The sequence below is a fragment of the Nomascus leucogenys genome, chromosome 12 (genome assembly GCF_006542625.1).
Source record: "Nomascus leucogenys isolate Asia chromosome 12, Asia_NLE_v1, whole genome shotgun sequence".
Taxonomy (NCBI): Eukaryota; Metazoa; Chordata; class Mammalia; order Primates; family Hylobatidae; genus Nomascus; species Nomascus leucogenys.
This window is the reverse complement of record NC_044392.1, coordinates 2,695,797-2,717,308: the sequence shown is the minus strand read 5'-3', so window position 1 is coordinate 2,717,308 and position 21,512 is coordinate 2,695,797. Positions and strand designations below refer to the sequence as shown.

The following is a 21,512-nucleotide window of genomic DNA, read 5'->3' as shown; positions in this document are numbered from 1 at the left end:
CAAAGATTGGAAAAGAACGTGCGTGAAAATGGAAAAAAAGTTTTGGATAGTGGGATTGTCGTTTATTTTTCTTCCACGTTCTAAACTTCCTGTAATGTTACTCCATCACTTGGATCAGTATTAATAGGCACTTTGAATGTAGAAGGGAATAGAAGGGAGAGGAAGCCCCCATCAGCAGCAGCACCGCAGCAGGTGGAAGCACCTACCTGGGGCTGCCCCGGTTCCCAGAGTTCAAGCTCAACCAGGAAGGGAACAGTGCAAAGAACAAAGGTGGGGGTGTGGGACTGGAAGATTAGGTTCTAGAAAGCAACTTAGACCTGCCTTTCTCCCTTCGTCTTCCCAGCTGTGTTCTGCGGGGATCCTGGTGTCCCTCCCCGTGGGAGGAGAGAGGACCGAGGCTTCTCCTACAGGTCATCTGTCTCCTTCTCCTGCCATCCCCCTCTGGTGCTGGTGGGCTCTCCACGCAGGTTTTGCCAGTCAGATGGGACATGGAGTGGCACCCAGCCCAGCTGCATAGGTGAGAGGTCATCTGGGGCAGAGAGCATCCTGGCTGGGGTGGAGGGACCTTCTTTTGGGCCTGAGATGATTACTTTCCTTCCCTGTATTCAGTGGTCTCATCTGCAAAAGGGAACATCTCCTCTTCTGAGCTTCTGCAGCAGGATGTAAAATAGCCAGAGCTAATGTGCTTCGAGGAGTCAAATAGGCAGCCAGGGCCAAGGCTCAGGTGGGGATCTCAGTGGACAGAGAAGTCAGGATGTGGCCCTATTTTCTTTTCTACACCTATTTCCCAGAGTGAGATGAGGCCCTGAAGGCTTCCATGACCATGTGATCTGTGTCTTTGTTTTGGCCATCCAGATCCGACCCTGACCACGTGTGCAGACCCTGGTGTGCCACAGTTTGGGATACAAAACAATTCTCAGGGCTACCAGGTAAGGAGGTCAGCCAAGATAGGGCTTTCCTACATCCTATTCCTTCCTGTCACTGTCAACATAAGAGGACCCAGGGACCTTCCTCAGGACAGCACTCAGGGGGGACAAGAGCTTGGAAAGTGCAGAAAGAAAGCCCTCTGCCTCTTTGAATAGTGCTCCATCAGAGCACCCTACAGAGACCGAAGGACCCTAACATCCATCAGAGAAACTGATGAGGAAGGACAGATGGCGTGCAGTTCCACGAACACTTCCCGGCAACCCCGGGCAGGGTGGCTGTGGAAATACGGAAATGAGTGAGACAGACAGACCTCTGTCCTCAAGGTGCCCACCCCACCCACAGACACTGGGCTCATGCACAGTGGCAACGAGTATGTGCCACACAGGAGGCAGGCCCGTTGGCATGCCTGGCCCATCAGGACACAGGCCTTGTGGACACACCTCAGATGAGCTTTGGGAGGAGAGAACCTGGACAGTCTGGGTTGGGACACATTGAACAGAGAAAAGGATGGCTGGGCGCGGTGGCTCACCCCTGTAATCCTAGCACTTTGGGAGGCCGAGACAGATGGATCACAAGGTCAGGAGATTGAGACCATCCTGGCTAATACAGTGAAACCCCGTCTCTACTAAAAATATGAAACGTTAGCCGGACATGGTGGCAGGCGCCTGTAGTCCCAGCTACTCGGGAGGCTGAGGCAGGAGAATGGTGTGGACCCGGGAGGCGGAGCTTGCAGTGAGCCAAGCCACTGCACTCCAGCCTGGGCGACAGAACAAGACTCGGTCTCAAAAAAAAAAAAAAAAAGAGAAAAGGAAGAATGGGTGTGTTCAAGGCAGGACAATTAGCTGGAGTCCAAGACTTGCCCAGGAAAATATCGGACTAACCTGGACATGACAGGCTGGGATCTAGTCCAGTAATGTGACTTATTCACTCAGTCTGTACTCAGCACGTGCTTATGGCCCTGAACTGTTCTAAGTGCTAGGAATACAGTGGGAACGGGACAGGCTGGGTGCTTCTTTGAAGGGAGCTGCCTGGCTGAAGATGATAAACAAATAAATAAACGAGCTAGCTTCTGAGAGCACTAGACGCTACACAGTATGTTATAAAGGGGTGTGAACGGGGTGGGTTGCCATTCTAGGAAGGGTGGTTAGGGAAGGGTGACATTTGAACTGTGGCCTCCATGATGAGAAGGGCTAGCCCTGTGCAGAGCAGGGTGACATTCCTAGCTGAACAAAAAGCTGGTGCAAAGGAGTGCTGAGGGAAGTGCTCAGCAGCCTGGGGGCCTGGAAAACAGGCCAGCTAGCAGGTCTGCAGCCCCGTGAGAGAGGAGAAGGAAATGTAGTGAAGAGCGAGGCTAGGTTGGAAAACAGCTTGGTCCTGGTGTGAAAAGTTAAACATTCACACACTCTATGACCCAAAAGTTCCACCTCTGCAAACATATCCCAGAGACACTCTTGCACATGTCACCAAGAAACGGGAAAAGTTGTGGGTATAGTCACGTGATGGATTATTACGCAGCAAAGAAAATGAATGAACTACAGCTCTGCATGACATGGATGAATCTTAGAAACATACTATCAAGTGGCAAAGGTGGCATGACACTACTTTTATAAATATTAAAACCAGCAAAAACTTATTAAATTGTTTAGAGATATGTATGCACGTATGTGATAGGATTGTTTTTTAACAAGGCAAGGAAATTAACACAAATTTGAAGACAGCCATCACCACGGAGGGGTATTGAGGAACAGAGCAGGGAAAGAGCCCCTAGAACATTACAACCATGTCCATAACATCCTAGCTCTTAAGTTGCGTGGTGGATTCAATCTAAAGTGTCCATTTTATTATTATACTTTGTATGTGTTCCGTATATTATTTTGTGTATGTCAGATATCACGTAATTTTTGCAAAGGTGGCAGCATGGGACAGGTCATGCAGGGCCTTGAAGCCGTGATAAGTATTTTGGATTTTATCCGAAATGCCATTTGAAGGTGACACAATCTGATTCTTCATTTGAAATATTACTCGTGCTGCTGAGTAGAGAATGAATATCAGGGAATTGAGAATAGAAGCACTTAGACAAGGAGGGCACTGTTGTCATGACTCCTGGGAAAAAGAAGGTGAGAAGTGATCCTGAACGCTTGTTCAGGATGCATTTTGTAGGTAGAACCAAGAGGACTCATTGATGGAATGGATTGTGGGGTCGAAGGGATCAAAGATGACTTGAGGTTTTTTATTTGCACAACTACATGGATAAAGGTGCCATTTGCTAAGTCAAATGATGAAATCCAAGACAAAAAAGTGTTCAGCATGGAAGAAGGGAGTGGAAATTAAGAGTTACACATTGGGCCGGGCGCGGTGGCTCACGCCTGTAATCCCAGCACTTTGGGAGGCCAAGGCGGGCAGATCACGAGGTCAGGAGATCGAGACCATCCTGGCCAACACAGTGAAACCCCGTCTCTACTAAAAATACAAAAAAATTAGCCGGGCGAGGTGGCGGGTGCCTGTAGTCCCAGCTACTCGGGAGGCTGAGGCAGGAGAATGGCGTGAACCCCGGGGGGCGGAGCCTGCAGTGAGTCGAGATCGCGCCACTGCACTCCAGCCTGGGCGACAGCGAGACTCTGTCTCAAAAAAAAAAAAAAAAGAGTTACACATTGCATTTGCACATGCTCCAGTAGGTAATAGGGACACATAAGTGTTTGAGCTGGGAAGTGGTATAATCCGAGTTGCAGTGTAGGAAACAGATGTAGCCTCATTACACCAAGTGGATTGGGTAGGGAGAGATGGAGCCCGTGGTTGCGGGGTGTCGAGTTGTACAGTGAGGGGCTGGTGGAGGGTTAAGGTGGGGATCATAACTGAGCAGAGCAGGGAGAGAGGGTGGCAGTTCATTCAACAGATTCTATGGGGGCCATATCTGTAAAGACAAGTCTCCCATCCTTAAAGAATTTGCAATTTCATCGAGGAAAGGAACACATACACAATATTTAATTTGCACTCTTTTTCACATTTTGTAAAATGCTGTCAAATCCACCATCACATTTGAGTGTCACAACATTCCAGTGTGATTGTGGCAAGGATGGTCATCCCCACTGTATCCTCAGGAAGACTAAGGTTTACAGAGTTCCATGCAGCCTGTCCTGAGTAAATGCGGAAGCCAGAACTCGGATCCAGGGTCTTCTGACTCTGAAATAGGCACTGTGTCCACAACAGAGTGTAATATTATAACTTTGTTCGGGGTATTAGATGAGGCCTTATGGAGGAGGAGGCATCATATCAACTGCCTCAAAGGAGGAAGAAAATTTAACCAGGCAGAGAATCAGAAAAAGAGTTTTGCAGGCAACAGTGCGGGAGGAGTTGGGCCATGCGAAAGTGGTCAAGGGACAGACGTAGGAAGCACCGCTGAAAGGAAGGGGCTGAAGGGACTTTGTATCTTGCCGCAGGTTGGAAGCACAGTCCTCTTCCGTTGTCAAAAAGGCTACCTGCTTCAGGGCTCCACCACCAGGACCTGCCTCCCAAACCTGACCTGGAGTGGGACCCCACCTGACTGTGTCCGTGAGTGCAGACTTTACCCGCATCCCAAGAAAATTCCTCTTGCCCCAGCTGGGCATCTGGGTCATGCTTGAATGCTCTGAATGACAGGGAGTTCACAACTCCCCATGTGAACTGACGTCGGTCTCTTTGTAGTCCTTACACGTTGGGGCCTCACAGAAGACTTCCACACAAAAGCCTTTCTGATATTAGAAGGCAATCCCTATGCCTTAGCAAAGAAAAAGCTATCCAGTGGCAGCAGCAAAAACTAACAACTACAAGGCCAGGCCTCAGGATGAAGATATCAAGCTTTTGACCTTTACCCCTCAGGAAGTGCTGCAGGCTTAGATTCCCCCCACCCAGAGTCAACCAAGCCGATATCCACATGATCTCCATCTTGGCCATTACTCTAGACAGAGAGCTTGGGTTAGGGTGGAGGATTAGGGAGGGGGATGCTTGGCATGAAAGGGACTAGAAGGGAAAGGAAGAGGATATTCTATCTAGGAACAGGGGAGTGGTTGAAAGGGCCCCTGAAGCCCCTAATCTCCTCCAGCCCAGCAAGGTCTTTCCTCTCCTCCAGCCCACCACTGCAGGCAGCCAGAGACACCAACGCATGCCAACGTCGGGGCCCTGGACTTGCCCTCCATGGGCTACACGCTCATCTACTCCTGCCAGGAGGGCTTCTCCCTCAAGGGTGGCTCCGAGCACCGCACCTGCAAGGCGGATGGCAGCTGGACAGGCAAGCCGCCCATCTGCCTGGGTGAGTGTGCCTGCTCGGGGAAGCTCTCCAGGGCGGGAGGCTGAAGGTGCTGGCTGAACTCTAGCTGAAAGAGGGCCAAAGAGAAGGAAGGACTTGCGTTTCCAGGAGCTGGATCCTGCTTCTGATTTTCTGAGGTTTTGAGTCTAGAAGAGCAAACCAGAGCGGTCTAAAAAGGTGCATACTCAACCCACCCCAAGGGTTGCCCCTTTTGCCTGGGCTGAAACACTCACAGGATCACATTTCATCACTGGGCAGAGGCAAGTGCTTTCTGCCACCAAACTGGAGTGACACATTACACATATTGCACCCTTGATAAAACAGCACCCGCCTGTAGGTCCCTTGGGGTTACCAGGATGTCCCAGACCTCCCTTCCCCTCCTCTTCATTCACTCGTTCTCCATTTATTGAGAGTTCATGTGGCCCCATGCCTGCACTAGGCATGAGGGATTCAGAGGGGAAAGACACAACCCTGCCATGTGGAAGACAGACACATTATCAGATTTTATATTTGGAGTACTTGGAGGAACATGGAGATGTGTCAAATACTGTGGGAATGAGGAGGAAGGGCACTAAAGTGGGGGAGAGGAGAAGTCAGTGAGGACTTCCTGGAGAAGGTGGTATCTGAGTCCAGTCTTGAGGGAAAGGATTAAGGTTAAAGGATTAGTTCAGTGCTGGAACAGCATTAAACTCTCTAATAGGCACTCACCTCACCAGATACCAGCCATTGTGCTAAGTGCTTTGAATGTTTCAACTCATTTAATCTTCACAAGATCCTATGAGGCTATTTAATATATGAGGTAACTAGGGCACAGAGAAGTTAATTAATGTGTCCAAGGTCCCCAGCTGAAAAAGGGTAAGTGCTGAAGATCCATACCCTGACGGTCTAACTTTAGGATCTATGACTATTTTGCTATCCTGCCACTCAGAGGGAAGCCTTCAGGGTCAGAGACTGTATCAGAGCTAGAACTTACTAACGGTGTTTTATTTTCATGGTATCACTTGGAAATTTCTTTTGTTTTCCACATACAGTAGTGATATAAAGTACATTTATTAAAGTACGTTTATTTAGTTTTTACTGTGATAGAATATACATAATATACAATTTTAAGTGTACAATTCAGTGGCATCAGTTATGTTTATGATATTGCACAGCCATCATCAATATGCATTTCCAGAATTTTTTCATTATCTCGAACAGAAACTCCATACCCATTAAACAATAACTGCCCATTTCCCCCTTCTCTTAGCCCATAGTAACTGCTATCATACTTTCTGCTTCTGTAAATTTGCCTATTCTAAGTACCTCATGTTAGTGGAATCATACAATATTTGTTCTTTTGTGTCTGGCTTATTTCCCTTAGCATAATGTTTTCAAGATTTAACCATGTTGTGGCATCTGTCGGAATTTCTTTCCTTCTTATGCATGAATCATATTTCATCATATGGACATCACTTTTTGTTTATCCAGTCACCCGTTGATGGCTGTTCAGGCTGTTTCCACTTTTTGGCTATTACAAATAATACTTCTGTGAACATACACGTACATGTTTTGTTTTAATATGTTTTCAGTTCTCCTGGGGACATATCTAGGAAAACAGTAACTCTATGTGTAATATTTTGAGGAATTGCCAAAGTTTCCCAAAACTCCTGCACCATGTTATTCCCACCAGCAATGCATCAGGGTCCAATTTCTCGACATCCTTCCCAACACTTGTCTGTCCTGTTTTAGTGTATCCATCATCAGTGGGTATAAAGTGCTTTCTCACTGTGGTGTTTTTTATTGTTTGTTTGAATTTTCATCCAATTATTTTTTAATTGACAAAAGTTGTATATGTGTAGAGTGTACAGCATGATGTTTTGATATATGTGTGCATTGTGGAGTGGCAAAGTCATGTTAATTAACATATCAATTAACTTCATATACTTGCCATTTTTTGTGGTAAGAGCACAAAATCTACTCTCAGTAACTTTCCAGTACACAGTGCATTGTTATTAACTGTGGTCACCATGATGTACAAGAGATCTTGAACTTATTCCCCGTCTAACTGAAATTCTGTACCCTTTGGCCAACATCTGTCCAATTCCAACCCCCCAGTACCACCCCACCCTAGCCCCTGGTATCCACCATTCTACTCTCTACTTCTATTAATTAGTTCAATTATTTTAGATTCCACAGATATGTGAGATTGTGCAGTATTTGTCTTACCGTACCTGGCTTATTTCACTTAACATAATGTCTTCCAGGTTTATCCATATTTTCACAAATGGCAGAATTTGTTTCTTTTTTAAGACTGCATAGTATTCCATTGTGTATATATTCCACGTTTTCTTTATCCATTCATCCACTGATGGACACTTAGGTTGTTTCCATATCTTGGCTATTATGAATAATGCTTCAATAAACATGAGAGTGCAGATATCTCTTTGACTTACTGATTTTTGTTTCCTTTGGATATATACTCCATAATGGTATTGCTGGATCATATGGTAGTTCTATTTTTAATTTTTTGAGGAACCTCCATACTGTTTTCCATAATGGTTATATTAACTTAAATTCCCACTGACAGTGTGCAAGAGTTTCCTTTGCTCCACCTCCTCACCAACACTTGTTGTCCTTAATCTTATTTATAATCGTTCTTCTAACGGTAGGAGGTGATATCTCATTGTGGGTTTCACTTGCATTTCCCTGATGGTTAGCGATGTTGAGCATCTTTCATATACCTGTTGGCCATTTGTATGTCTTCTTTTCAGAAATGTCTATTCAGGTCCTTTGCCTGTTTTTAAATCAGGTTATTTATTTTCTTGCTATTGAGTTGTTTTAGTTCCTTCTATATGTTCCTTAGATGTTAATCTGTTACCAGATGTGTGGTTTGCAAACAATTTCTCCTGTTCCATAGGTTGCCTCTTCACTCTGTTGATTGTTTCCTTTGCTGTGCAGAAGCTTTTCAGTTTGATGTAATCTCATTTGTCTACTTTTGCTTTTGTTAACTGTATCGTTGTGCAAAAATGATTTATATTTCCTTAATGGCTAATGGTGCTCAGCACTTTTTTATGTGTATGTATTCCTTAGAGAAATGTCTGTTCAAATCCTTTGTCCATTTTTTACTGACTTATCTTTTTATTGTTGAGTTGAAAGAGTTCTTTCTCTATCTAAAATACAAGGCCTTTATAAGGTACATGATTTGCAAATTTTTTCCCATTTCATGGGGTGTCTTTTCACTCTCTTGTTGGTGTTCTCTGAAGCACCAGTGTTTTTAATTTTGATAAAATCTAACTTTTCTATTTGGGGGGTTGATTTTGACTCCTGTCAAAAATCATTTGACCATAAATGTATGAGTTTACATCTGGATTCTCTATTCTATTCCATTGATCTCTATGACTATCTTTATGCCATTACCACCCAGCCCTGATAACTTTAGCTTTGTAGTAAGTTTTCAAATGCTTTTGCTGTCATATCTAAGAAACTGTGACACATCCAAGGTCACAAAGATTTATGCCTATGTTTTATTCTTAGAGTTTTATAGTTTTACTTCTTGTATTTATGTCTTTGATCCATTTTGAATTAATTTTTTATGATATTAGGTTAGAATCCAAACTCATTCTTTTTTATGTGGCTATCCAGTTGTTCCAGCACCATTTGTTGGCAAGACTATTCTTTCCCTATTGAACTGTCTTGACACTCCTGTCAAAAATCATTTGACCATAAATGTATGAGTTTATATCTGGATTCTCTATTCTATTCCATTGATCTCTATGACTATCTTTATGCCATTACCACCCAGCCCTGATTACTTTAGCTTTGTAGTACGTTTTCAAATTGGCAAGTGTCCCAGTCTGGGCACCCTAGGGAGACTACATGTCTACAAAAAAATAAAAGTAAAGAAATTAGCCAGGGGTGGTGGTGTATGCCTGTAGTCTTAGCTATTCAGAAGGCTGAGGCGGGAGGATCACTTGAGCCCAGGATTTGGAGGTTACAGTGAGCTATGATTACACCACTGCCCTCCAGCCTGGATAACAGAGCAAGACTTTGTCTCTAAATAAAAATAAATTTTTTTTAATGAAAGAAAAGAAAAAAAATTGGGAAGTATCAATTATCCAACTTTGTTCTTTTTTAAGATTGTTTGCCTATTGTTTTGCCTTTTGTTTCTAAACAGATTTTAAGATTGGCTTGTCAATTTCTACAAACTAGAGAGCTGGAATTTTGGCAGGAATTGCATTGAACCTGTAGATCAATTTGGGAAGTATTGCCATCTGAACAATATTAAGGTTTCCAATCCATGAACATGTGATGTCTTTCCATTTATTTAGATAATTAATTTCTTTTAGTGATGCTTTATATTTTTCAGTGTACAAGTCTTGCATTTGTTTGGTTACATTTATTCTTAAATATTTTAATCTATTATTATAGCTACTTTTATTTAAAAATATATAGTGTTTTAGAGGCAGCTGAATTCGATCCCTTGCTGTATGATCTTGAGCAAGCCCTTTCATTTCTCTGCCTCTCAAAAAGTTCCTCTGCTGTAAAATGGGGACAATAATCTCTACTGCAGAGTTTCAGGAGCAGGAGTAAATGAAGAAGTGCCTGTCACAGTACCTCACACATAAGATGCTTTCTCCTTCTTTGCTCCATTCATCTTATGAAACCTAAGACGATAAAGCATTCTGTTCAGAAGTACACTTGCATTGAGTCACTGCAGAAACTTTCTCCACAGCATTCTGTATACTGAGGCATAGGCTGACCTCCAGTGTTGAAGGAGATTTGCTAAAGCTGTGCTGCCCGCCAAGGCAGACAGTGGGGAGTCTGCCCTTAATGGCGACAAGGCAGATTTTCTATTGTTTCTCTGCAAAAGAAGAAAAGACATTAATACTTACTGACCATGACTTTCCTGTTCATAACCTCATTTATTCAGCATAGACCTGTGAGGTATGTTTCAGTTTTTTCCATGTTTCAAGTGAGGAGGCAAAGACTGAGTGGTGAAGTTACTAGTCAAGGTCACGCAGTCATTCAGTGGCACTGCTGGGACCTGAACCTTGGCTGTCTGGCTCAGGCCCAAAGCTTTTGCCTTTGCTTTGCCTGTGAGGGCTTCTTGGTCTTAATCTCATCATTCCAAGGGAGGAAGGCACTCCTCTGCAACCCCCACCAGGGCTCACGGAGCTCACCGTTGATGGGTAGAAGTTCCTCCTTCATGCGAGGCATCTGGAAGGAAAGCACAGTCGAGGGCAGGACTTTTTTTTTTTTTTTTTTTGAGACAGAGTCTCACTCTGTCGCCCAGGCTGGAGTGCAGTGGCGTGATCTTGGCTCACTGCAAGCTCCGCCTCCCGGGTTCACATCATTCTCCTGCCTCAGCCTCCCCAAAGTTTTCAATGAGGGCATTCAGGGAGTCTGTGCACTTGAATGGGAAAATATACACCTTTTTTTCCTTTACTTCTTACTGAAATGTAGCATCTCCTTTAATTTGGAATGTAGACAACAACCCTTAGGAGTGTCAGCACCTGTGACTTTGTCACCAGTGGAAATTGAAAAGACTTTCATATATATTCCAGTTGCTACCAATATCATGAATATTGTTCATGTTCCTGACTACTTCAAGATTATGGTTATTTCTTGACTCACTGCTAGATCCCGTTATTTAATGCAGTAATAAAGAATCATATATACCACTATACCCTAATGTCTTGCCTAATATTGTAAGAACTCCAACTAATAAAATGGACTTCCTTTGTAATTCTTTGTATTTTTCATTCTGAGAGGGATCCATAGCATCGTTAGACCACCGAAGCAGTCCACCTCCTGGTCTAAAAAAAAATAAGTCGAAAGCAAGATCTCAAAGAACCCATTGACCTAAGGTCAGACAGGTGGCCATTATTTTTCCAACAGAGTATGAACCAGAAGCTGAACCTGTTTTCTCCCACTCTTTTTCCCCAGCAGAGGTCCGGCCCAGTGGGAAACCCATCAACCCTGCCCGGGAGCCACCGCTCACCCAAGCCTTGAGTATGTATGGTCCAGATCATTGGCTCAAGAAACTGGTGTTACGTTTTTCACACAGTTAGCCAGAAAACACGAGTTGCTGAGAGTTGCTGAGTGCCTAGAGGAAGGGCATAAAAACTATCTATAAATCTGGATGGCTTTCCCTACCCACCTCCCCAGCCCAGGCAGACTTCAGAAGAAAGTGAGCCTGAAGGAAGCAGAAACTTCATCTGGAAGAAAGAGCCAGCGCCTTCCAACTGGAAGCTCTGGAACTGTTGATTACCACAGCCCCTCCTGGCATAGGACTGGCCAGTGTGTGGTCATACAAACACATTGACCCAGGTCATGCCCAGGGAGCTTCCTGGAAATGGTTACAGTTTAAGATCGGTCTGGGGTCTTTCCAAGTATCACATCCAGAACTGAACACAGACTGCAGATGTGGCCTGACCAATGCCAAATTCTTAGAGACTATCACATCCTTTTATGAACCTTCTACTTTTATTTACCACATTAGCATGTGTATCATGCAGGACACGAGGCTAGATTTGGCATCAGAAACTCAATTTGAGTACCCTTTTGGTCACTGACCAGCTGTGTCCTTGGACAAATGAGCTTCACCTCTTAAGATTTAGTAAAATAAAGATCATAATAATTGCCAAAGAGAATGATTACAAGGATAAATGACAATTTTAGTAGCTATCACTGATTAGGTGCTTTTACACATGCAACATCATGTAACATACAATTTATAACATCAGTCATTTAACCGATAGAATAACCCTGATAAGGTAGATGGGATGCAGGCATAGCCTATACAGGGAGAAAGTTAAGGCTTTTGCACATGATCAGACAACTGCTAAGTGACAGAGCTAAGATTAGACTCTGGGTCTGTCTGACTTCGTTTGCCCATGTTCCGATTCACCATGCTATACTGACATGTCAGTTTTCTCTCTCTTCTCCCCTCTTCCGTTTCTCCATCTTTTAAACACCTTTCCTTTTCTCCTCCCTTCTTCTCTCACTCCTTTCTAGTTCTCTCTATATATCTTTTTAAATATTTTAATTTTAATTGACAAACATATATTTATAGGGTACAATGTGATGTTATTCTATATGTAAACATTATGGAATAAATAAATCAAGCTAATTAACATACCCATAATCTCACCTAGTTATCATTTTTTTGTGATGAGAACATTTAAAGTCTACTCTTTTGGCTGGGTGTGGTGGCTCACACCTGTAATCCCACCGCTTTGGGAGGCCGAGGTGGGCAGATCACCTGCGGTCAGGAGTTCGAGACCTGCGTGACCAACGTGGTGAAACCTCATCTCTACTAAAAATACAAAATTAGCCGGGCATGGTGGTGCATGCCTGTAATCCCAGCTACTTCGGAGGCTAAGGCAGGAGAATTGCTTGAACCCGGGAGGTGGAGGTTGCAGTGAGCCAAGATCACACTATTGCACTCCAGCCTGGGCAACAATAGCAAAACTCTATCTCAACAAAAAAACTACTCTTTCAGCAATTTTAAAATGTACAATACATTCTTATTAACTATAGTCACTATGCCATGCAGTAGATCACCAAAACTTATATCTCCAGTCTAATGGAAACTTTGTACCCTTTGACCATCTCCCCATTACCCTCCACTCTGCCCCAGCCTCTGTAAACATCATTCTACTCTCTACTCCAATGAGTTCACCCTTTTTGGATTCCATATGTAAGTGAGATCATATGATATTTGTCTTTGTGTGCCTGGCTTATTCCACTTAACATAATGTCCTCCAGTTCCTACCTGTTGCCACAAACTAAGAATTTCCTTCTTTTTAAAAGCTGTCTGGTATTCCATAGTGTATGTATGTATACCCTTTTCTTTATTTGTTCATTCATTCACGGACGCTTGGGTTGTTTCCCTATCTTGGCCATTGTGAATGATGCTGCGATGAACATGGGAGTGGATATTTATCAGTTCCCTCTATCCATCCACTCTGAGACACAAGAGGAGAAGAGGCCAGAGCATTCTACCGCCCTGCTCACATGGTAGACATTGGGGAAAGGAAACAATTCCAGTGAGTGGGCTGGGATCAGTCATCAGGTCACCCCAGTTCTGGCAGCACACACAAAGTCCCTCTCACATCTATTTCTCAATTCCTCTAGTTCCTGGGGATGTTTTTGCCAAGAATTCCCTGTGGAAAGGAGCCTATGAATACCAGGGGAAAAAGCAGCCAGCCATGCTCAGAGTGACTGGCTTCCAAGTTGCCAACAGCAAGGTCAATGCCACCATGATTGACCACAGTGGTGTGGAGCTGCACTTGGCTGGTAAGGAGCAGGACCCTCTATGGAAGCCGGGAGGATGGATGGGCACACACCCTTGGCAAGGATGAGCCTAATGGCATTGCATCATACTGTCATGCAAGGCTCAGACTTGTCTGTTGGTCAGGGAAGAGGAAGTGTCTATTCATCTTTACGTGATAAAGCACCATGGACCAAAGGGAAACATTTAAATGGCAAATATTAATAACTTGAATATATAAAGAACTCTTATAAGCAAAAAGAAAAGACTGATATCCCTAAACTGAACCAAAAATAGGGGCAGAGACTTCCCAGGATCCAAAGTACAATCAGTCAACAAACAAAAGAAAAAATATTTTTCAGCAATCATCAAAAAAAAAGTAAGCTCAAAATGTCATTTTCCACATACGCCATCAACTCAGAGTGTTTTTAAACGATAACCCTTAGTGCAGGTCAGGTTCAGCCATGAAGGCCAAATTCGAAAATGGTACCATTCTGGGAAAAAAATTGGCGATTTGTATCAAGATCCTTGAAAATGATTGGACCCATTAATTACATTTCTAACAATTTTTATCATAAGAAGATATGGAGGGAGTCAAACATTTATGAATAAAGGCTGTTTCCATTACACGGCCATTTGTAGTATATAAAAGCTGGAACTAGAAAATTTCCCTAAAATAGAGAAATGGGCATTTTAATGATAGTATATCTACTAGATGAAATATTATGCCAGTGTTGAGGGAAATGCATTCATTATAATGTATTTAAAATATGGCTCCAGTGTTTTAAAGGAAAACATTACATTCATAAGAAGGAAAACTGGAATTATTTACAGTAACGTGGTTATTCCTTAGTAAGATCAGGAGAGATCATTTTTTCTTCATGCATCTCAGCATTTTCTAAAATTTTCCCAATTTTCAATCTTTCTATAATCAGAAAAAGTAAGTACCTTAGAAAATAAGTGTTTATTGAATAGATGGATAGATAAGCAAATGTGAGTGAATGAACATATTAACACACAACCCCACATACAATCCTATCTACGCATTCATACGTGCACACGCCTACGCAACTGCAGGATGACATTTGCTCATTTCACACACGATAATAGACACGTTCACATGCTCGCATGCCCAGGCCCTCATGAACTATTGCACCCATTGAACTATCTATGCATTAGTGGACAGATTAAAAGACAAAATCGTATTCTCACACATGCCTGTGTCAATAGGATCACAACCTCAACCTGGTAATCCAATTATTAACATACATATGCATATATTAATCTTGCATATAACCACGTTCAGCCTACACAAACCCACACTCAACACTACACTTACGACTTAAAGGGATGTGGGGAATGTTTATATCAACATCTACACATGAAATTCCATCCAGAAACTTACACCCACAAACACACAAATTTGAGTTTTGAAATTTTCCCAGATCTTTCATGTGTAACCCCTGAACTTTATTTCCCAGGAACTTACAAGAAAGAAGATTTTCATCTCCTACTCCAGGTGTACCAGATTACAGGGCCTGTGGAGATCTTTGTGAATAAGTTCAAAGATGATCACTGGGCTTTAGATGGCCATGTAAGTTCAGCAAACTCACCTCCTCCCCTGATTCCCAGATCACTGGCAGGGAAGGGGAGGACAAAAGGGTGTGCAAACTCCTAGGATCAATCTGGAAACTTGGGAGGAGGTTTTCTGTGGGGCCCTGCCTAGGAGCAGCAAGAGGGTCCTCATCTGCTAATGAAATAGACAAAGGAAAAGATTTTAAAAGACAGAAGACCCAGAGTCCAGAGGTTCACCACATTCAGGAGAGTTGGAGTAAGTTCTGTTGTTTGAACAGAAAGCAAGGGATGGAGGTTGGGGGCAGGGGGAATTCAGACTAGTTGAAGGTATTGATGTGATGGGTGGGAGCTGGAAGAAGGCAGTGAGTCTGACATGACTACATTGAACTTCTGCTCACACTCGAGGATGCAGATTGTGAGTGATTTAGCACAACTTGAGAGACCAGGACGTGGCAGAGGGATGGGACTTTCTTGCATTCCCTTGTGGAAAAGACATTCTATTCTAGGGCTTTCTTGAGGTGGAAGCTGGGTCTCCAGTGACATTTCTCCGGCCATACCTTCCTCTTTCACACATAGTGGAGTTGAGCACAGCATCCCCTACCACGTCCTCCACGTCTCTGTGTTGGGTCTTGGATTGCTGGAGCTGGAAGAGAAAGGATAGAATGAAGCGAGAGGTCATGGTAGCAGAGAGCTAGGGAGTCACAGTGCATTCTCATGGACAGGACCAGCTGGCGGAGGACTGTGGCACAGTTGACTTTGCTTTATAAACACATCAGGAGAACCAAGTGGCTTCCCCAGGGGCTGGCACATACAGGTAGTTCCTTGATAGGCCCAAGGGTATCTGTAGGTCCCCTTCATAATCCAAGTATGGGCCAGCTTCAATCATCGTGGCCCAAAAGCTATGCAGGAACAATAGACTCCGCCATCCAGGAGGGTCAAAGTTGGGACATGGAGCTAGCAGTGCAAGCCAGGGGAAGATGAGGATGGGGATCCAGAGGGCCAGTAACAACTGGAGCTACTGCCTAGGACGCCAGACAAGCGTGCAGCCTTTCGATACCAGCGAGGTGTGTTTGGGGGGACAGCTGGGGAGGGCAGAGGCTGCTCCCAGTCATGGAGCGTAGGTTGGGAGTGCCCAGGAGCACAGACATCCTCACAGCATGCCCTCAGCTGCTGCGGCCCCAGACTGCACATTTGGGGGTCTGCATCTGTCACATGAGCATCAGTGGCAGGAGTTATGTCCCCAGCTACGCCCCCTAAAAAATTAGTAGCTCTTAGAACTGTGACGAACTCTCCAATACCTTTAATCTGCAAGAGACATTTTCACCATGGTTCTGTGTGTTCCATAATGCACCAAAAGGCGGTTTTTCATCACAGTAATAACAGCTACCACGCATCTAAGGCCTATAAATTAAGTGTTCTGAAGAGTTTCATCTTTATTAACTCAATCCTTACAGACACTGTATGACATAGGTACTGTTACTATTCTCATTTTGCACATGAGAAACTGAGGCACAGACAGATTAAGTGATTTGACCAGTAGAAAATAAAATCTTCCTCCTACCTCATACATGTAGCTGGTGCCCCTGCCCCACCCTGGGCTCCCCGGTCACACCCGCCCTTGCCTGGGTGTGGGCAGAGAACAAACCCTGTGTGTCAGAGCAGCAGGTCAGTGGGTGACTCTGACCTGCTGGGCAGCGTGTACGATGAGAGAGGAGTTCTAGATCCTTCCAGCAGCCTCCCACCTGCTCTCTGTGCTCCCCACCATCACAGGTCTCATCAGAATCCTCTGGAGGCACCTTCATCTACCAAGGCTCCGTCAAGGGCCAAGGCTTTGGGCAGTTCGGCTTTCAAAGACTGGGTAACTAGTGCTTGTCCCCCAGAAGTGTGGGCCCGGGTGGGTGGGAGAGAAACCGTGTGTGCCGTGGTCAGGTAGAGGACTGGGGAAGTTGAACAGTCTGAGGCGGGGGTGCTTTGGGGGTGCTTTGGGGGTCTCTTTGGGATCAGGGACGCCTTTTGAGATTCTGACAAAAGCCATGGAATATCTCTCCAAAAGCAAACACATGTGCATACCCACTCAACCTTTGACAAAGCTTCCTGCTCAGACCTGGAGAGGAGAGCCCCCAACTCCAGGGACATTGGCCCTTAGATACAGCCCTCAGCCACACCCTCCAGCCAGCCCTGGGTGTCACCCCTGCCTCAACGAACAACGACACTGTGGAGTGTCTTAGAGCTCTCAGGGTGCCTTGACCGTGATGTCGTTTCTGCCCTAGCCCAGCCCTAGAAGACTGGTTTTGTGCCCATTTTGCAGATGAGAAAACTGAGCGTCAAGGCCACTTCCCTCCCTGGTCCTTCCCTGGCCTCTACCTAGCATGCTTCCTGTCATCCATGCAAACATGCACACCTTGGAGCCTGGTCCTGGCCCAGAGCCTCAGGGTGCCCAGCCTCAGACTCTGATGGGGGGAAGGTCTGGTTTCTCAGAAGCAGGGGAGGGGGAAACAGGAGGCAGCCTCGGGTATGTGAGAGCCTCTCTGTACCCCAGGCACTGACACCTCCCGTCGCCAGGGCCCTTGCCTGCCAAGGCGGTCCACTGCACGTCCTCTGGCTCCGAGCTCCTGAAAGCTTCTCTGGACTGAGCCACGGTCTGCCCCCACCTTTCCCACCCACACTGCTCCTCCCCCGGAGTTGCCCCAGCTCTGCCCTCATGAGCTGCATGGACTGAGACCACTGTCTCGCACCTTTCACCTACTCCAAGACAGCCAGGCCCACTGCAAAGGCCTTAGAAAATCACAGTTTTTGTTCTTGGCTCCACAGCAGACATCCTGTCCCCTCTCAGAGCCCCAGCGCCTCAGTTAGCAGGGTAGCTACGGGGGCCACAGTGTCTACTTGTGTTCTTCTGAGCCTTCCCAGTCTGCAGGGGGAGGGCAAGGAAGGAGAAGAGGCAGCCTTCCAGAAGGAGGTGCTTCGGCTTCAACCAGAACAGTTTCGCCTTCATCTGTCTTACATTTTGGTGTCCCTGTAAGGTTTCATCTGATAAAAGGCTGCTACAGCCAAAAGAACTTTAGAGGTTTCTAAAGGGCTGCACCCTTGTAAGAGTTTCTGTTGAGCCATGGTTTCAGGCTCCTCTGCAGATGGTCCTCTGGGTGCCATCTGAGCAGCACAAGGCAGATGCATGCAGGACCCTGCCCCCGAGGACTGAGTGCACACGTAGAGGCAGGCAGGCAGCCCTGGGCACACCTGCCTCCCGTGCTGAGCAGGAGTGAGGAGCACCCTGAGTGGCAGCCCTGCTTCCCAAGAGTGTGTCTTCGGGGAGGGTAGCCAACAGAGCCTCAAACTGTGTCTCTGTGACTTGACTTTTCTGCTTTGGGACTTTACAGACCTCAGGCTGCTGGAGTCAGACCCCGAGTCCATTGGCCGCCACTTTGCTTCCAACAGCAGCTCGGTGGCAGCCGCGATCCTGGTGCCTTTCATCGCCCTCATCATTGCGGGCTTCGTGCTCTATCTGTACAAGCACAGGTACCGTGCAGGAAGGAGGCAGGGCGGGCATCAGGCGGGTCCTTCCTCTGTCCCTCCAGCGCCCCCCGCGCCAGACCCCTAAGCCTCTCTGTGTCGCTCTTTTCATGCCATGGTCACTTCCTCTTTTATCGCCAGGAGAAGACCCAAAGTTCCTTTCAATGGCTACGCTGGCCACGAGAACACCAATGTTCGGGCCACGTTTGAGAACCCGATGTACGACCGCAACATCCAGCCCACAGACATCATGGCCAGCGAGGCCGAGTTCACAGTGAGCACAGTGTGCACAGCGGTATAGCCACCTGGCCTGGCTGCCACCACCGCCACCGAGAGCCCCGCCTCCAGCAGCAGGTGAGCAGGGGTGTGGGAGGAAGACAGGCCGTGACAAGCACAGACAGGGACCTGTGGGTGCCGGGGGCTCCACCCAACGGAGTCGCACACGCCACACAGACACACCCAGTAAGAGGAGAGCTGTGAACTGAGCATCACTGTGTATCAGGCACTGAACCAGGCCCTTTGTGGATCTAATATATTGAATCCCTGCACCCTCTGTGAGGTAGAAGCTACTGGGAGCTCCATTACAGATGAGAAAACTGAGCTGCATACAAATTAACTTGAGCAAGGTCACACAGCTCAGAAGGGGTGGGGCCGAAATCCAATCCCAGGCTGACTGGCTCCAGAAACTGTGCTCCACACCCCTGGGCTTGGCAGAACGTCGGCATGTATTAGTCTTTCTCTCTAGAGAAACAGAACCAACTGTTTATATACGTGCTCTGGGTCGAAGTCAAGCCCTGGAGCTCTGTAGAGCTATACAGAGATGCACATGTGTCTGTGTATATAGGTATATTGTGTATATATATATATATATATACACATTCATACACTATAAATGCAATACATATACCCCTATATCAAGATATATCCATACCTATCCATCTATATATAGATATGCATCTCCGTAGAGCTATATATAAATGTTATATAGAGATAGAAATATAAATAATATATATTTAGAGAGAGAGACTCATCTAAGGAATTGGCTGGCAAGGTGGAAATCTACAGGGCAGGCCAGCAGGCTAGAAATTCCAGCTGGAGTTGATGCTGTCATCTTGAGTCCGAAAGCAGTCAGAGACGGAATTCTTTCCTCTTCGGAGCACCTCAGTCTTTTTCTTAAGGCCTTCAGCTGATTGAACGAGGCCCACACACATTATGGAGACTCAAAGTCTACTGATTTCAAAGTTAATTTTACCTGAAAAGATACCTTCACAGCAAAATCCAGATTGGTGTTTGACCCCTCAAATGAGCACCATGGCCTAGGCAGGTTAACTTACAAAATTCCCCATCACATTGGGCACAACAGAGGGGAGGAGCCCCCCAAGATATGGACAGAGGGGCAGACACACCCGCATGTGTACACTGTCACGCACACACGCATACATATGCACACACGCACACAGGCATGCATCTGACAGGCCCACTGGGAAGGAACTGATGAATCTAAAAGGCACTGCCTCTTCCTCACTGTGTCCTCCTTCGATGACACCCTCACCTCTGGGACCTGGGACCCTTCAGGAGTTGCCCCAACATGATGTCCAAGCTGCACCCCCCTGAGAACTGTCTTCTCCCACACATCCTGCTTTCTGGGGATAGGCAGGTGCCCCCTCTCAGGTCCTGTGCTGAAGGACTCTGGGGAGAAGAGTCACAGAGCCAGCCAGGTAGGATTCCCAGTGAGGGCAGTGGAAAATCCGCCAAGTGGGCCACCAGCCAAACCCAGGGCTAGTGTCACGCTCCCTTCCCACGCTCCTGTGCATGGCAGCTCACGTGGCAGATATTCCCAGCCACACACAAATGGCAGTGCAGCGAGGAAACAGGCTTTTATGAGGGGGCCTGCGAAGGCCACCAACGGGGATGGTGGGGACAGTTCCTGCCGAGGGGGTTACAAGAGCAGCCAATGTCATTATCACTGCCCAGCCCCTGACGTGCGTCACTCCCTTTCCGTCTCACAACTGCTGGAGGATTTCACAGTTTCAGCCTGAGTCCCACATGGTGAGCGAGTCAGGGATGCAGCAGATGCAGCTCCTGAATACAAACAATTTATGGAAAGAGCTTTTCCCCATCTTTTTACATCTCTCCAAAACAAACATTTAAATAAGGGATCCCCCTTATTCCAGTGGGATTGTTTTAGCATGCCAAAATTACTCCTCAAGTTTCATCTGTATGCCCAATCTTTACTTTTTCCTTCTCAGAACTCTTATCAATAGAAGGCAAAAGAGAAAAAGAAAAATCCCTTCTAATGATGTGAAGCGGGGCTTGGAGATGATCAGTGATGAATCTGATTCACTGCATGAATTATTGAACAGTGTAAGAAATAAGCAAGAATACCGCTGACCTCCACACACTCACTCTGGCTCCACACCTGAGTTCTGCTGGGTTCCAGGTGCTGGTGTGTGCCATGCTGTCACCTCCGGGTCGGCTGGGGTTGGTGGCTCCACATCTGGCCAGCCCTCAGCATTGGTCCCTTGCCAGCAGGCTCGGAACCCTCTGCCTAGCCCACAAGTCTCCAGCAGGGCCCCTCTGACCACTTCTGCCCACAGCCGGAGCACAAAGAAAGCAAGAGCCACCCTCAACAGACACACACACACTGCAAATGAGTGACTGGATGGTATTTTTTTTTTTAAATAATGCCAAGGAGAAAAGCTGAAATTAAAATAAACACCCTACTAGGGAAGTAGCGAGGCCTGTGCAGTCAGCGGGTAACAGGGCGGGGGAACAGGGCTGGGTGATGATGTTTGCCGACCCTTCCTCCATTAAAAAAAAGTATTAAAAATGAGATTTCACAACTGTGTCACTACAGAAATGAATATAATCCAGCCTGGGTTCTTTGTTACAGATCCATTATTATCCTAGTCATTTTTTTTTTCATCTGATTTTGAAAGAAACTAAAATTAGAATGTTTTCCTG

The 21,512-nt window shown here is 45.9% G+C and overlaps 1 protein-coding gene across 11 annotated transcripts in view; it reads left to right on the top strand.

Annotated features, from left to right (window-relative positions):
• Positions 1-21,512, top strand: part of CSMD2 (CUB and Sushi multiple domains 2) — a 675,146-nt gene that overhangs the window by 611,229 nt on the left and 42,405 nt on the right. For 10 of the 11 annotated variants that reach the window (XM_030823365.1, XM_030823367.1, XM_030823372.1 and 7 more), the window contains 10 exons: positions 344-517; positions 856-929; positions 4,365-4,476; positions 5,033-5,212; positions 11,138-11,203; positions 13,331-13,492; positions 14,948-15,060; positions 16,812-16,899; positions 18,416-18,554; positions 18,690-18,902. In XM_030823365.1, the coding sequence (XP_030679225.1) occupies positions 344-517; positions 856-929; positions 4,365-4,476; positions 5,033-5,212; positions 11,138-11,203; positions 13,331-13,492; positions 14,948-15,060; positions 16,812-16,899; positions 18,416-18,554; positions 18,690-18,849 (1,268 nt within the window). In that variant the 3' untranslated portion in view covers positions 18,850-18,902. The remainder of the gene's footprint in view (positions 1-343; positions 518-855; positions 930-4,364; positions 4,477-5,032; positions 5,213-11,137; positions 11,204-13,330; positions 13,493-14,947; positions 15,061-16,811; positions 16,900-18,415; positions 18,555-18,689; positions 18,903-21,512) is intronic. The other variant, XM_030823369.1, reaches the window with a different exon arrangement.